The sequence below is a fragment of the Vombatus ursinus genome, unplaced genomic scaffold, assembly GCF_900497805.2.
Source record: "Vombatus ursinus unplaced genomic scaffold, bare-nosed wombat genome assembly UNPS02014832.1, whole genome shotgun sequence".
NCBI classification, from domain to species: Eukaryota; Metazoa; Chordata; class Mammalia; order Diprotodontia; family Vombatidae; genus Vombatus; species Vombatus ursinus.
Genome location: NW_020954610.1, coordinates 67,180,707 through 67,198,842, shown reverse-complemented (window position 1 = coordinate 67,198,842; position 18,136 = coordinate 67,180,707). Strand labels below are relative to the sequence as shown.

The 18,136-nt window shown below is 38.8% G+C and overlaps 1 protein-coding gene across 1 annotated transcript in view; it reads right to left on the bottom strand.

Annotated features, from left to right (window-relative positions):
- Positions 1 to 18,136, bottom strand: part of LOC114025884 — a 176,953-nt gene that overhangs the window by 144,476 nt on the left and 14,341 nt on the right. Inside the window, exons 5-7 of the mRNA XM_027839396.1 lie at positions 8,044 to 8,172; positions 3,445 to 3,500; positions 1,385 to 1,535 (exon numbers count right to left, since the gene is read on the bottom strand). Coding sequence (XP_027695197.1) covers positions 1,385 to 1,535; positions 3,445 to 3,500; positions 8,044 to 8,172 — 336 coding nt within the window. The remainder of the gene's footprint in view (positions 1 to 1,384; positions 1,536 to 3,444; positions 3,501 to 8,043; positions 8,173 to 18,136) is intronic.

Genomic DNA, 18,136 nt, shown 5'->3' with positions numbered 1-18,136 from the left:
TTGTTAGGAGGATCAAATAAGATATTATTTTTAAAGTATTTAGTATAACACCTGGTACATAGTAGCCATCTCAAAATAAATTTCAAAAGAGAATTGTGTGTGTTGCTGGGTGGGTAAGGCATTGAGCAAGAATAAATGAGAAATCAAGGGAAGGCATCTTACAGCATGTAGCACTTATACTGAGCCTTGACCACATCTATTACAGTAGGTCAAATGAGGAAGGAGGGCAGTCTGGCAAAAGAGGCCACCCTATAGAAAATGACAGACATAGGAGATAGGATGTTGTATAGGGTAAACGTGACTAGAGGAATGGAATCAAGAAAACCTGAGAAAAAATCCCACCTCAGACATTTAACTAGCTGTGTGACCCTGGACAAGTCCCTTAATTTGTTTGCCTTAATTTTCACATTTGTAAAATATGCATAATAATAGCACCTATTTCACATTATTGCTTCAAGGATCAAATGAGATACTTGTAAAGTTCTTAGCATATAGTAGGCACTCAATAAATGCTTTTTCCTCTATGTATTTTGTATTTAGTTAACTTGTCCATGATGTTTCCCCCAGTAGTATGTATGCTCCTTGAGGGCAGGATTATTTTGGCTTTGACTTTGTACCCTCAATGCCTAGTATAGTTCCTGATACGTAGTAGGACCTTAATAAATGCTTATTGAATGAATAAATCAAAGGAGCTGATGAAAATGAAAGTACTTTGTAAACTAGAAAGGGATATACAAATGATAAATGATATTAATATTCTAAAATGTTTCATTCAGTTAACAGGGAAATCATCCTATGAAGGATAAAGTTAGTTGCCAAATGAGATCACAAGGTTTTGATCACAAGGTCCCTCCTGAATTTTGGATCCTAGGAGTTAGAGATGAAAAGGCTTTTAGAAATCCTCTAATCCAATTTGCTCATTTTACAGATGAAATTGAATAATTTTTAGAAGTGGATAGAAAAAGCACTGGACCTAGAATCAAGAAGATCTGAGTTCAATTCTAACCTCAGATGTTTACTATCTGTGTGACCTTGGGCAATTCACTTAACTTCTGTCTGCCTCAATTTCCTCAACTGTAAAATGGAATAACAATACACCTACCTCCCAGGGTTGTTGTAAGGATCACATGAGATAATATTTGCAAAGCCCTTAGCACAGTACCTGGCGTTTAGTAAGTGCTATGTAAATGTGAGTTGTTGTTATTGTTAAAAATTAAATCACCTTTCCCAGGTCACAGAAAGCAGAGTCAGGTTTCTAATTTGAGTCCTTTGACCTAAATTCAGTGTTCTTGCCAATACACCATAGAATGCAATATTTGTTTAAAATAAAAAATATGGGATATATATGCGCATGTGTGTGTTGTGTGTGTTTCTTTCTACTTACAAAAGCTGTTATCACTCGCAAGCCGGCAGAAATGATGGCAAACTTGTGCAATACAGGAGAGTTCCTTATGAGACAGAAGGGAAAAGATGCAGATCCATATTTCATCTGGCAGAAGCTGCCACAAAGAGAGTGCTGAGTCTCCTTTATTCTTCTAGAAGGAAACAGAGTTAATATGTGACCAAATATTCCAGGTTCAAGGAAAGATTCCATGTATTTAAAATGAAGTCACTTCAGCTAGGTGGCACAGTGAATAGAGCACAGGGCTTGGAATCAGGAGGACTGGAGTTCATATCTGGCCTCATACACTTACTAGCTAAGTGACCATGGCCAAGTCACTTAACACCAATTGCCTCAAAAAATAAAATAAAATAAAGCCACTTTACCTAACCTGAGTAGAGAAAGGAACAGATCTTAGACATCTGCAAGGAAAGAAGCTCAGAGGAGTCTACACATGTCCAACAAGAACTATCCCTTTCTCCTATTTTCCCAGTGAGCCTAGTTACCCAGTTGTGGTACCAGCAATGACTCAGAACGATTTCCTCAGTCAATAGATCCCACCTATGATAGCTACAAAGTAGCTCAGGACTTTGAACCTTATAACAGAAGTTGAGTATGTCTATCCTGAGAATACCTAGTGGGATGATTTGTGGATTAAAAATCACATACTCTTTATGAAAAAATCCCCCATAGGTAGGTTTTATTTTTTTATGTAGTCTATAGAGCATTGAGCAGGTGGAAGGAAATCAACATTTATTAAATACTTAAATACAGAATTAAAAGGAGTATCTGTAGCTAGAAGAATATTATTCATTAAACCTAGGCATAAAATATAATCAACAAGCAAATACTTGGGCCTATTATGCCTTTAAGAAATCTGGCCCTCATTTATATTAATCTTCAGATGTGTGAAGTTTCCAAACTTTAAATTCTTTTGGGCCATTTGTCATATTTTCAATGTTTTATAGTTCTCTCACTTACAAGCCCCTTGAGGACAAGGGTCTTCCATCTAATTCATTATCTCTGTATCCCCTACAGGACCCTGAGCAGACTAAGCCCTCAAGAACTATTTGTGGGATGCTTTTGTCCTATCATTTACTCACAGTTACATTTTCATCATATAAATCATATTTTTTACACTATCATAGATGGCCTAGAGAAAAGAAAATACACAGGAAAAGATATTGTCCACCAAGATCTTTAGCAAAACTTGGGAGATTCACACCTTTATTTACAAGAGCCATGGGCTTTTTAGAAGACACTGCAAACAACTACAGCTCTCCAGAACACAAATTTAAATGATAGAGTTTAGTATTAAACTGGCAAGGCTAATTGATTAAGATAAGAAGCGATAGATAGCAGGTGAATGAATTCAATCTCTACTTTGCCCTACCCATTCCTGACATCCTGCCCCAGAGGCACTCTGGGGTCTCTGTTTTCTCCTCCTCCTCCCTCAAATTTGTGTCCAGTTCTACTTGTCCCTTGTACAAAAGTTCTTAGTGATAGCTCTGATCATTTGATTCATATGTATATATAAATATATGAAAATCATGATTAAGCACCTTCTATGTACCAAACGCTATGCTTAAAAACTGAGGATACACTATCAAGAAAGAAAAAAAAAAGTCCCTGCTATCAAGGAATTCTCACTGTAATTGGGGGAGACCACATATAAAATTATGTAATTATATGTGTCATAATACATATTATATATAATTATGATATATAATTATCAGCAATTGTTTTAGGACTCAGGAATATATTCTGTCTATAATTTTTATGACTCCATTAGGGGAAATAATTTGGAGAAATATGTAATTTTTTTAAGAAAAGAAAGAAGCAAGAATTCAGGCTAGAGAATAACTGGAAATTAAATCTATTCATCTTTCTTATTCTGCATTCCCATGCACCTATGCCATTGTCTAGTGACTTATTCTTGCTGAACAAGGTTTGCTTCTCATTGTTTTTGCTTTTTGTGCATATTGTGGGGTGGGGTTAGGAATCAAAGAAATAACAGCAAGACCATTTCATTGGCTATCTCATGCTATGCATGACACAATTACCTTATTTGCCATTTCTCTCTCCAAATCATTCTTGCAAAGGTATTTGGGTGTAGACCCTAGGAAAAGGTAATAGAATATTTAGCATGGAAACTTCAGAAAGTGGTATATAAATGTGTTACAATGCATCCACGTATATATCTATTGAGGGATGGGAAGAGAAAAAAATAAAGAGAAGCCAAATGTCCCCAAGGTTCTCCCCCACCCCCACTAAGCCTCACAGAAACAAGGGGGCCTTACAATGAAGAACTCACTTGGGAAGAATCAGGTGAGCTGATCCATTTTAAACCTGTAATCAGTGGCTATTTTATCAAGGTCATACAAAGGGACCATGATATTTTAGCAAACAAAAAGGAATGAGGTATAGAAATTAATTGCATACTCTTTTCAGATCTATTCCAGTTTTTGTTTGCCTTTTACAATAACTGGGAGTATCTGCTGAAAGGATATAGCATGTCTGGAAATGAGTTCAGATTACCATAAGTGAGATTAGGTCCTTCAAGGTGGGAGAATGTGGAATAGGATTATATTTGTACTTGCCTTTTCATGTTATATCTGCTTCTGGATAAGAAGGAAAAAAGTATGTGAAGAAGTGGGACAAGTATTGACAAATGTAGGCAGGACTAATAATGATGGGGGATAAATACAGAACTATAGATTGTTAGACTCATAAGGCTTTATAAAAGTCAGGAAACCAAGGCAGGTGAGCTATGGGGCTATCAAGCACCCCCTATAGAAAAAAAGCCTTGAAGACCAAACTAGAGCTTCTTCCACCCTGAGGCTGCTCTAAGACAGAAAACACAGGAAGAACCAAGACTCCTCTCTTAATCTCAATTCCTTCATATACAAAATGGGGGGGAGGGGTTAATAATAACTTAATGTGTATAATGGGTTATTTCTTTCAGATGTGGATGGTTTCCAAAGGGAAAGGGGTAGAATCAAGGACAGGTGTTAGAAAAGCACTGAAAAAAACAGCCAACAGATAAAAAATACTCAGACGACCAATGTATCCTATTTCCCAGGATCTAATTTTCATATGACTGATATGAGAATTTTAAGGATGAAAGCTGATATTTAGAATTGTTTCTTGACTATGGGACAAAAGTATCTTGCCTAATAGTTACATGGCTGGCAGAAATATGAATTTGGGCTTTTCTTCATGAGATTAAGGTGAGTTATTTCACATAATAGATACTACTTCAAAGCAGCAGAGTTGGTCAAGACTAGCTCTCTAAATGAATTAAAGCATATATGTGTGTGCATATATATGTATGCATGTATGTATGTGTAATATATAATCAGAGAGGATATAGAGACTGATATATATATATATAGTGTGTATACACACACACACATATCAGAGAAGAGAGAGACAGAGACAGAGAGAGACAGAGAGACTCTTCAGAGGTAGGACAACATAGGTCAGGTCTGGAAACAGAGAGGAGAGCTCAAACTGAGAGATAAAAAACCTTCAAAGCCCAGCCAAAGAGAGAGACCTGGAAAAGCTTTACAGATCCCAGGCTTAGGGCTTCTCTTTTGATGAAAGAGCATAATGCTTCCTTAGCAACTCCAAAGAGAAGTCCCCAGCTGGGAATCAGCCTTTCCCAGCAGGAGAAAAGAGAGACCCAGAAGAGGAGTGGTCCCAGCCCTCATTGAATTGTTGCACACATGGACCCTAAGGGAGATAGATGAATTCAAAGACTATAGTCCAGAGTTGTGAGTTGCCCCAGGCAAAAATGATTCCCTAAGCATGTGCTTCCCACTATGGCTCCGTGAATTTGTGCCCACTCTCTCCTCTGAGGACACTGTGTGCATAAGGAGAATGTGTCCCTGGTTTATAGGTAAAGTGTTATAATTATTCTTGCTTTACCTTCAGTTTAGTAAATATTTCTGATTAAGAGTAGATGTAGTTCATCTGGCTAATTTGTTCAATGAGAAACACATTGGTGTAGGGATCAGGAGTAGCATGTAAAGCAGAAAGAATGCATTTATTCCCACAAGGATTACCCTGAAAGTGAGTTGTAGAATCATGGCTTCCTGCTCTGGGAACCTCAAACAGGGTAAGTGCAGATTGGGTAATAAAACCATTCCAGAAAAATAAGAAAGAAGAGAAAGTGGGTTGAGGTATCACACCCACATTATACACACTATAAAAACTTTAAAGTGCATCATGATGATAATGAAGATGATGATGAAGAGGAAGAAGAGAAAAGAAGATGAGATGAAGAAGATAAAGATGAAGAAAAGATGAAGACAGATGGAGGAGGAAGAGGAGGAGGAGGGGGAGAAGGAGGGGGAGAGGGGGAGGAGGAGGGAGGGGAGGAGGAGGGAGGGGAGGGGGAGGGGGAGGAGGAGGAGCAGGAGGAGGAGGAGAAGCCCTAAGGATGTCCAGTGAGTTGAGCCATTGTGGAAGTTGCCTGGGGTCTTGAGTACACAGAACACCTTACAGTTTAGTTTAGGCAATGATGATTATATATCAAAAAGTCAGGGAGAGCTGCATTATTGAGGACAGCTTTTGAGTCCTTCTCAAGCATGGGTCTGTGCAGGGGTGACATGTTTCTGGCAATCAAAAGTCAAAGGACCCTGAAGGAAGGGACCTTCCAGAGCATCTAGTTCTAGTCCAACCCCTTTATTTAGATCCCTCATCCATGTCATACCCTCCAACTACAGGTGTCCTTAAGGGTTCTATCCTGGACCCTTTTTCCCCTCCATGGTACTTTACTTAGTGACATCATCAACTCCCATGGATTTAATTGTCATCTCTATGCTGATGATTCTCAAATTTACCTATCCTGCCTCAAACTCTCTGCTGATCTTCAATCTCACATCTCCAACTGTCTTTCAGACATCTCAAACTCAATGTCCAGAAGACATCTTAAACTCAACATGTCCAGAACTGAATTTTTACCTTTCCCAAAAACCATCCCCTCCCTCCTACCTTCCCTATGACTATCAAGGGCAGCACAATCCTCCCAATCCCTCAGACTCATAACCTAGGAATCATCCTTGGCCCTTCACTCACCCTCTTCCTCCCCACCACCCACCATATTCAATCCGTTGCCTATGGATTTTACCTTTCCAACATCTTTTGAATATGCCTTCTTCTGGCAATGCCACCACAGACCTTCATCACCTCACACTACATTATTGCAACAGCCTGCTGGTGAGACTGCCTGCTTCAAGACTATCCCCACTCTGGTTCATCCTGCATTCAGCCAACAAAGTCATTTCCCTAAAGTTCAGGTCTAATCATGCCATCCCCCTACTCAATAAACTCGAGTGGCTTCCTGTTGCCTCCCGGATCAAATATAAAATTCCCTCTTTGGCATTTAATGTCCTTCACAAACTAGCCCCCTCCTACCTTTCCAGTCTTCTTCTACCTTCCTCTTAACCACATACTCTTCCATCTAGTGACACTGGCCTCCTGGCTATACCATGAAGAAGACCTCTATCTCTTGTCTCTGGACATTTTCGCTGGCTGTCCCCCATGCCTGGAACATTCTCCTTCCTTATCTCTTCCTACTGACTTTTCTGTCTTCCTTTAAATCCCAAACTAAAATCCCATCTTTTACTGGAAGCCTTTCCCAGACCTTAATTCTAATGCCTTCTTTCTGTTAATTTGTCCTATTTATCCTGTCTATACGTTATTTTGAATATATTTGTTTTCATATTGTCTCTTTCATTAGATTATAAGCTCCTTGAGAGTAGGGACTGTCTTTTGACTCTTTTTTTTAATCTGCAGTTCTTAGCATAGTGCCTGGCACAGAGTAGGCCCTTTAAAAATGTTTATTCATTGATTGATTTACAGGTGATAAAATTGAAAAAGAGAGATGTGAAGTAACTTACTGAAAATCACAAGACTAGTCAGTAACAGATTTAGTATTAAAATTCACACAAATACCACCTGTGGCTTTACATGTGACTAATATAAATTAGTCTAAGTGTCATAGCATGGTACCTTAAAAAGAGACCTAGCTTGGAAGTAAGAACACCTGTATTTGTGTTAGACACACTCACTAGCTGTGTGGTAAGGGGCAAGCTATTTTATCTCTTTGAGAGTTGTTTCCTCGTCTGTAAAATGATGATAATAAAATTTATACTACCCACTGCCTCCTAAGATTTTTATGAGGAAAGTGCTTTGTAAACCATAAAGTGCCATAAAAATGTGAGATACTGTTGTTATTTTTAAAACAACAACTATTTTCAAGGCTACCATAAAGTAATTTTCCTTTGATGCTTTTTTTTTAAACTTTTAGGTCAGTGTCAGTGGAACTATAGATCACAACCAAAGCTAAAAGCAGACTATAGGATAACCTCTTAATCATTCAGTACAATTGTCCTTAAAAACAATTATCTTACTGAAAAAGTATCCATATGCTGATCAATTGTTTTCTAGGGAACAGAATGCTGAGCCGGCCAGCTTTTACCCTATGACAAAGTTGTCTGAGGACACAGAAGCTAATGCCATCAGAAAGAAGGCTGAATGCCTCTTGAAAACAATAATACAGATTATAAAGGAAGAAAGTGGAGAATGGAATGAAATACACAAGGTTCTCTGAACACCTCAGGCATCTCTACCACCCCCCTTAATCCCCTATTTACCTGTGCAAACTTTGCCACAAAGTCCTGTTGAGTTTTGATATCGCATTGGCTGCTGCTGGTCTTTGGTAAGCAGAGGACTCATTGATGTTTGGGCAGGGTATACATTTATTTCCTCAATAACTGCACAACCTATCAGAAACAGAAAAATTGTAACTATAAAATTATCGACTATTTCCAGTAAAGATCCTACTTACTTCTTCAAGGAGCCTTTCCCAGTTCCTGCCCCAATAGTGACTTACCTCTGCAATTACTTTCATTTACACTGTGTGTGGATATGTGTATATATATTTATATCATATATGTACTTAATTATGTACATACTGTTTCCCCAGTTGGAATGCATATTCCTTAAGGTCAGGGACCATGTTTTTGCCTTTCTTTGTATCTTCTGTAACCTTTTGTTTACCTTCTGAAAAATTTTGTATCACTGCAACTCAGTGTCTGGCAGAGTAAACACTTAATAAATCCCTGTTGACTCACTAGTATAACACAAGAGAAGGTATATGACTCTTTGAATTCTCTTCCTCAAGAAGTAGCATCCAAACGATCTTATTGGTAGAGAAGACGATGTTTTTCAAACTTGTATCCGATAGGTTTTCATAGGTATCACTGGGCTGGGCAGGTAGATAAGTCACTTCAACACCTGATTTTTTTTTTTTTATTTCACCAGGGTACCAATGATGATCATGATTCCTCTACACATTAGCAGACTATGTCATAAGTTCCTGAAGTGTGTCATAAGTCATAAGGTCGTGAAAAGATCTGTCCCCCAGGGCCTAACCTTCTGAAGGTGATGAACCTAGACTAGGATAACCAACAGATATGCAACCCACCATCAGTGCAGTATCCAATGCCTTTCCAACTTGATAGAATTTGTCAGAGTTTTTGCTCCATTGCCATAGCCTTCAAAAACTCAAGCTCCCTTCCATTGCTCCAGTGAAGCAGTCAATCAATAAACATTTTAAAGGACCTGCTATGTGCCAGGTACTTAGCTAAGCACTGCAGAGAAAAAAAAAAGGAAAAAGATAGTCCCTGCCCTCAAGGAGCTTACAATCTAATGAGAGAGACAATATGAAAATGAATATATAAAAAGCAAGGTATATACAAAGCTTCCAGTAAAAGATGGGATTTTAGCTGAGACTTAAAGACAGAAAAGTCAGTAGAAGCATATGAGGAAGGAGAACATTCCAGGCATGGGGGACAGCCAGAGAAAATGTTCAGAGACAAGAGATAGATGTCTTCTTCATGGAACAGCAAGGAGGTCAGTGTTACTGGATAGAAGAGTATGTGGTTAGGAGTAAGGTAGAAGGAGATTGGAAAGGTAAGGGGGGGCTAGTTTATGAAGGACTTTAAATGCCAAGCAGAGCATTTTGTATTTGATCCAGGAAGCAATAGGAAGCCTCTGGAGTTTATTAAGTAGAGCGGTGGCACAATTAGACTTTGGTGGCTGAATGGAGAATGAACCAGAGAGGTAATAGTCTTGAAGCAGGCAGACCCTGCAATAGCATGCTGTTGCAATAATGTAGTGGGAGGTGATGAGGGTCTATGGTGGCATTGCCAGAGGATAGAAGGAGGCATATTCAAAAGATGTTGGGAAGGTAAAATCCACAGGCCTTGGCAACAGATTGGATATGGAGGGTGGTGGGGAGGAAGAGGGTGAGAGATAGTGAAGGGCCAACGGTGATTCCTAGGTTGTGAGTCTGAGGGATTGGGAGGATTGTGCTGCCTTTGATGGTCATAGGGAAGGTGGAAGGGAAGGGATGGTTTTTGGGAAAGGTAAAAATGCCATTCTGGACATGTTGAGTTTAAGATATCTTCTGGACATTGAGTATGAGATGTCTGAAAGACAGTTGGAGATGTGAGATTGGAGATCAGCAGAGAGTTTGGGGCAAGATAGGTAGATTTGAGAATCATCAGCATAGAGATGACAATTAAATCCATGAGAATTGATCACTAAATCACTAAACAAAGTATAGAGGGAAAAAAGAGAGTTCAGGACAGAGCTTTGTGGGACATCTATGGTTAAAAGGCATGATTTGGAAGATGGTCCAACAAAGGAGACAGAGAAGGAGTGACCAGATAGGTAGGAGGAGAACCAGGAGAAAATGGTTTGGGGAAAATCTAGAGAGAAAAGAGTATCAAGGAGAAGAGGGTGATAAACAGTGTCAAGCCTGCGGAGAGGTCAATGAGGATTGAAAAAAAAGCCATTGGATTTGGCAACTAAGAAATCATTAGTAACTTTGGAGAGAACAGTTTCAATGCTCTCAGATAAGGTTGGAAGCTGAATTATAGGAGGTTAAGAAGAGAGTGAGAGGACAGAAAGAGGAGGTGCCTTTTGTAAATGGCCTTTTTAAGGAGTTTAGCTACAAAGTGCAGAAGAAATATAGGATGATAGTGAGGATGGAAGGATCAAATGAGGGAATTCTTCAGGATGAGGGAGACAAGGGCATGTTTGTAGACAGTAAGAAATGAGCCAGTAGACAGGGAGAAATTGAAAATAAGTGATAGAGTGGGGATGGCAGAAGGGGCAATCGATTGGATCACTTGAGCGAGTAGAGGGTTCAGCCTTGGTAAAGAGTGAGGTTATTTTATCATGTGAGACAGGGGTAAAGGAGGAGAGAGTGACAGAAGGCATTAGAATGATAAAAGATGAAGAAGAGGGCAGAAGAGGCAGCACATGGTGAGTGGTCTCATTTTTTTCAGTAAAATATGAGGTCAAGTTCTCAGCTGAGAGGGTAGGGGGAAGATGAAACGGTTTGGAAGAGCTGTTATAGAGAGTGGGATCGTGAATTGGTAAGGGAGGTATAGTAGAATTGCCAAAGAAGTGAGGGCCTCAGGACTGAAGGCAGCAAATGGTGGGAGTGATCCATGGCTGTGGATTTGTTAAGGAGGCTTAGGATTCAAGAGAGGAGAACAGTGTCGAGGTGAATTGGTTCGCCAAGAGACCAAGATGGGGAAAAGAGAAAAGAGTGGCTAGTCAGGGGAGGTAGCCTATGAGAGAACTGAAGGTTCAAGGGATTGGAGTTCACAGTGCAAACAAAATATGGGGTTTTATAAGAGTAATCAGAGAGATGTGAAAAGCCAATAGATTGTGGTTGGATAAGATTTCAGAATTCTGGAACACAAAGGCAATACATTCATGGGTGAAATTAGGAAATCTCAATTCAAGTCAGACCTCTGACACTTACTAGCTTCGGGACCCTATTTAAGAAATTTTCCTAGGGGCGGCTAGGTGGCGCAGTAGATAGAGAACCAACCTTGAAGTCAGGACGACCTGAGTTCACATCCACACCAAACACTTAACACTTACTAGCTGTGTGACCCTGCGCAAGTCACTTAACCCCAATTGCCCCCCCAAAAAAATTGTTTTTAAATGTCTGACCCTCAGTTTTGTCATTCATGAATTAACACTTGTATTACCTACTACATAGGGTAGTTGTAAAGAAACTGCTTTATAAACCTTAAAGCTCCATATAAATTTAAGTCACTATTATTACTGGAAATGATGGAAAGCTGGATGGGCATTTCTATGGGACTTGTGTTAGACCATCCTAGGACCAGCAGCCTAACTTTACATGGGGACACTCAGCAGCATAACTTAGCTTCCAGAAAATATGATCTTATACAACCCCAGCAATTCAGAGAAAGCACTTACTTAGGCATAAAACAATTACTGTCAGTCAATGGAGGGAATATTCATGTTCATAAAACCACAGGCCCTTAAAGCTATTGCTTATATAGGAAGATAAATATGTAGACATATATATGTATATATATATGATCATAAATCATTATATATAGGATCACAGATTTAAAGCTAGAAGAGACTTTAGAGATCATCAAGTCCAATCTCTTCATTTTACAGATGAGGAAACTGAGACCCAAAAAGGTTAAATGATTTGCCAAAGGTAACACAACTAAATGGCATATCAGGGATTCAAACCAATGTGCATTACTTAACACAGGCCAACTGTAAATTGAACTTTTTTTCATCAATTTACCCTTTTTTACCTAGTGATATTCATTTACAACAGTGTTTATAAGTAATAAGTCAAGTAATCAGAAAACAGCAAAAAATAAATTATTTTGTATTTTGCTATTCTATAATTTGAACTTATTATTCATTCAAACTAAACTTCACTACCAAGGATTCTGCTTTAGAGGCATGGAAATTCAACTTTCCAAATCTATATTTTGGAACAGGATTCTACATAATAGAGCACCTCCCTACTTAATACTTGTGTCATTTTCTAACTGTTGCAAGTGGGTGTGACTCACTACCCCAACCATACTATAAGCTCCATAAGTGCAGGGACTACATTGCATATATATCTGTATCTCCCATGTTGTACATATAATAGCCCCTCAGTAAATACATGTTAAATTGAAAATGACCATACCCAAAAAGCTGAGGATGGGAAGAAAGATTGACTTCTGTCACTCTACCAATAACCATGATAAACAGTGGACATGAACAGCTGTGTTTCTGGCATTCATCTATCTGAAAGCTTGACTGCCCTGCATTTTGTCAAAGGCAGTGCTCAAGCCTGGTGTCAGAGAGGAATCTCCTGTCTCCTGTCCACTAACAAAGCTAAATTAATATCGGTAACAATCAGATGAGAGAGAGATAGAGACAGAGACAGAGAAAGAGAGACAGAGAGACACAGAGAGAGAGACAAGAAAGAGACAGAGACACAGAGAGAGAGAGACAGAGAGACAGAGAGAGAGAGCGAGCAAACTCTGGCAAATGTTGGGAAAAGTAGATAAAAGCACTTATCACACAACTCTGCTCTAGCTGGACTCAATTAGGAGTTAACTACTATGTCTTTGATTATCTTCTTTTTAAAGTTGCAAGCAGAGTTTTTTAAAGATGTTGGCAAAATCCTTTGCTATAAGAAATAACTCTCTGGAAAGGAATAGAGAAAGGGAAATCTAGGCAATGTTAAATACAGAAGATATGATTTCAAAAGACATTTTTAAAACATGTTATCAATAAGATTTTTCCTTCCTTAACTATCAGTCAAGTGGCTAATTTGCACCCTCCTTGGCCTGAATAATCCAGCTCACATATTCACATCCACTGGTCTTCCCTAACTGGAAGATGGAAGTGACAAGCAATGTGGTAAAGTCATAAAATGAGGAAAGGAGCTGATTGATATTTAGTGAAACCACCTACTCTGACTTAATGCACCCTACCCCTTCCCAAATGTTGTTTTCCTGCCTGGGTTCTGGGTATACCCCATGGCTTTGGACCTGTTCTTTCTAAACTCGAAGCAGATCTTGCTGCCCAGCCTACTGGAGCTGTTACTTCATGGATTTCTCGCTAAGATTTTTGACCTATTAGGTTCTCTTTGATCTCTGGAACCTATGAACATTGTGTTTAGACCACTATAAAGAATGACTTTGTTGACATTCTCTGTTTGTTAATCACTCACAAAGCCCCAGCTCATACACTGCCCACCTCCCCACATCACGGGGCTAAGGGCCATAAGCAATCCTTCCATCTCCCCCAAAGAATAAAGTAAACTCTTTGCACTAATGTCTGTAAGTAATTGTTTCAGTGGTTCAGTGTTGGTCAAAATATGGGCAGGGGTGTGTGCGCTACTTGGTATTTGTGTAAGTTATTATTTGTTTTAGGACAAAACCTCATGGAAAGCAGTGACCGTACCTGCTGAACTTGCCTTGGCCAACAGTGCCCGGCACGTGCCATGCAATAATGAATGAACATTCTGATGATGACAATGACCATTACTTAATAATTAACATAGTCATTTATAAAGTGAAGCATAACAAGCTTTCTGATCTTCAATACTCAGCTAATTAGGATTCTATTAGCCTTTGTAAGGTTGATTTATGCATATCATTTCAAAAATGCAACATGATTTTTAAATATGGTCTTTGATGATACTGTAAAACTACACAGGACAGTGGTGTTTCCTTTTGAAAGAAGACCTAAATTTCAAAATAAGGTTCCACAATACCCCCTCCCATTCCCAAAGCAAAAAGATTTGTTGACTTCAGGGTTTTTTGACACACAAAAATAAGACAAAATACAATTTTGATAATTGTGTTTGCATCTCTAAGCTAGGATTTTTTTTACTACTTAAAGATGCTAGAATGTATTATGAAATCTAGAAATGTATATGTGTTTTTGATTTGGCTTGATTTATTGATCTGATGAAAAGTATACCAGGTTTGGAGTTAAAAGACCTAAATTCAAATCCTGATCCTTGGATAATGTCATTTCTCCTCTCTAGGCCTCATTTTTTCTCAGCAATAAAAAGCAATAAAAAAGAAGTTATATTATCTCTATGGTCCGTTGTACAGAATAATCTTTTACAGATACAACATTCTACATAGTTCTTATTAACTATGGTGCATCCTTCCAGCAGACTTCTGAGTCATTCAGGAAAGATTAAGTTATGCTCACTTAAAAGTTTAGTGACAAACTTTATTGTATTCTATTCCACTTCTTTGATAACTGTAATCCCTGTGTTGTCAACAGAATATCTGCACCAGAAAGACCTTTAGAGATGACCAATCCCAAATTCCTACTTTTACCAATAAGAAAAATGAAGCTCAAAGTGGAGACATGATTTCTCCAATGTCACACAGCTAGTCAGAGGCCCAGCTCTCTTGACTTCCAGCCCAAAAGAGGACTTGGAGTCAGGAAAACCTGGATTTGAATCTAGACTCAAACACATGAACTATGTAACGCTGGGCAAGCCACTTACCCTCTCTAAGCTTTGCTTTCCATGTTTATAAAATGGGGATTGTGGTAGTAATTTTGTCAGGATTGTTGTGAGGATTAAGTAAGATCATAAGTGTAAAATACCTGCAAATCTTTAAGCGTGTGAGTCATAGTTCTAGTAATTATTGTGCCATGTTGCCTCCCTATAGTAACTCTGAGTTGACCAGACTATTTGATATGCCAGAATCCCCTGATCATTAACCTTTCCAGATAAAACTAAATGTGCATTGTTGAAGCAATCCAATCAGAATAGAACTCTTTGTCATAGAGGGAGAAGGGGAGTCACACAGATGAAAATAACCAGAATGACTGATGAATCCACAGGCATAACCAATGAGCATCAAAGGAATTGTACCAACCTGTATGGACCTTTTCAGCTTATTCCTGATTACATTCAAAGGTACCTGTGAAACTGGCACATCTAAAAATGGCCCCAAATCTCTGTTTATTCTTAAGCATAAAATTGTGTAAACTCCAGTGTTCTTGGGCAATTTAATTCAATCTGCAGTTTTGGCAGAGTTGACCAACACCTGATTGGATCTACAAGTGTGCAAAGAGTGTGGGCCCAATGTGACGGCATATGAAGCCTATATTCTATACATGCCTGGGGTTGAACTTCACTTAAGCTGTTGTATTTCCCAGATTTGTGACAGGGTGAACTCATGGATATGTCACAGTCTGGCACATTCCCTTGTATTCTTTGTTTTAACACCAATAAACATAACTAGCTAAGCTTCCTCTGAGTGCGAGTAGGTACCTCTTCCTTGAAGTCCCTAACTAAACTATAACATTTAAAGAATGGGATAAAATCATCAACACATCAAGGATGGTTTGTATATAGAGATAGATTTTTTTTTCCAAAAGGGCCCTAAAGAAATAGATCATTCCCAAGTCACCCAATATGTTATTCAATAATACCAAGGTAGATGGGAAAATGGTCAGGACACAAGGTACTTCAAGGGGTTCTCTAGACATGGAGAGTACATTCCTACTTCTGTGGAGGTGGTCAGGGCAGTGAGAAAAGCTGGGAAAGGAGCAGCTATGTGTCGGGGTTTTAATTAGTCTTTGCCACAGCACAAGATACTTTTTCCTAAACTGACTTGCCATTTTCAACAAAGGCCTATCAAGGATGGGCCCACGGCCCTAATAAACTTTAGGACCCAAGAATATTGTTGGGCCCCTCTGCTTAGTGTAACTTGATAGTAAGGGACATTTTTCTAATTCCCTATAAACTAACACACATTCCTTAAGTCAAAGCAATTTATGGTGTGTATTGCCTTTCTCCACCTACCATATATGTTCTACTAGTTGCTACTCACTGAAAATAATATTTCCATGGTTGGGTTTTTTTTCCTCCATACCACAAGACATGCAAACCAATCTTCAGAGTGGCTCAGTAGTCAAAAAGCACCTGCAGACATACTCATCTGAGGATAATTCACTGAGTTTTTCACCAACAGTAATAAATGCCTCCTAACAAATAAAAAAAATCATTATACAAAGAAGCAACATATGTTAATCATGACTGATCAACAAAGGTAACTGCTGTCTTCGATCGAGGTCAAAGAAAGCATTTCAAGAAGCCCCTGACTTCTAGAAGCTTATGACTTGATAAGGCTGAATGTTGGACTAAGAGTAAAGACGACCCAAGTTCAACTTCTGCCCCAGACATTTGCTAGCTTGTGTGACCCTAGAGAAGTCACTTAAGCTCAACTTAAGTTTCCTCATCTGGAAAACGGAGATAATGATAGCATAATAAAATTCCCTTCCATCTCCAAGTCTTTGTGTTCCCTCCTCCAGTTAGAGCATAAGCTCCTTGAGGGCAGGAACTGTTTTCATTCTTTTCCTTGTATTCCTAATACCTAATATGGTGTATGATACATAGTAGGATAGGGAGAGGGACTGAACTTTTGATTTTATTGATATAGGGAACTCCTGAAACTTCCCCTAATAATCCAGGTTAGTATCTTCTCTATAATTGATGATCTCAGACAGCTGTCTGGAGCTAAGAGCTCTCTAACTGACATAGCCAGGACCATCTAGCTAATATGTGTTAGAATCAAGACTTGAACCAAGACCTTCCTGGTTTCAAGAATACCCTTCTTTATCTATTACTACAGCATACCAGCCTCTCAGTAAATACAAGGAATTTAATAAATGCCTGTTGACTAACTGATCTAAGGTATCTGCATCAATGGATGGAATGCCCACAATGACTAAACTACAGGAAGCTGAAATTTAGCTCACTGAAAAGATAAGAAAGGAGACTAGTGAAAGGGAAAGAGCACTGGACTTTGAAGTCAGAGAACTACAGATGATCCTATGATCAGGGGATGCACAATTTTATGGATGTATACATTTTGTTGTTAAGTTGTTTCAGTTGTGTACAACTCTTCATGACCCAATTAGGGTTTTCTTGGCAAAGATACTGGAGTGGCTTGCCATTTCCTTCTCCAGCTCATTTTACAGATGAGAAACTGAGGCAAAGTGACTTGCCCAGAGTCACTCAGCTAGTAAATATCTGAGGCGAACTTAGATCCTCCTAACCCCAAGGCCTGCACCCTATCCACTGTGTCATCTAGCTGCCCTATTGTGTATACTAGAGAACACAAAAAAAGATAATTTTAAGACAAAGTCTTGGTGAGATTTGACAAAAATGCACATGTCATCTCCTACACCCAACCTCTAACAAGCCGTAATGTCCAATCCTATCATAACTTTCTCTGGTTTATTAGAATGTAACCTTTGGAGTTTTAGAATTTATCTGAGCATGACAACTCTATATTTACAATGTAGGTAACCAGGATTATTATGTATCTCTAACCTGAGGATAACCACCATATCTTTACAAGTTAAGTAGATCCTCTTTTATACCCATTGCGTATCTGATCATTTAAGACAAAAAAGGAATATTAGTGTAATATTAACAGATCAACAATGCCAATAACCATCAGCAAGGTTTCTAGGATAAAGCTGAGTAGTATGAGTAGGGACAGAACGGTGAGGAGGTTTTGTAAAGAGGTAACTTGAAAGTACTTATCTGAGAAAGGTAAAAACAAACAAACAAACATTAGTAGTTTGTCCATCTTGGACCTATATTGGACCTACATACCCTGTTCTAATTCTTTATTCTTTTGCCAGAGGTCTTTATCTGGGGTTCATGAACTTGTTTTTTTAATGTATAATTGTATTTCAATGTAATTGATTTCCTTTGTAGTTCTATGTGTTTTATTTTGTGCATTTAAAGACATTATGCTGAGGAGGGATCACAAACTTCACCAGACTGCCAAAGGGGTCTGTGACACAAAAAGAGGCCAAGGACCTCTGGTCTATTGATTCTTC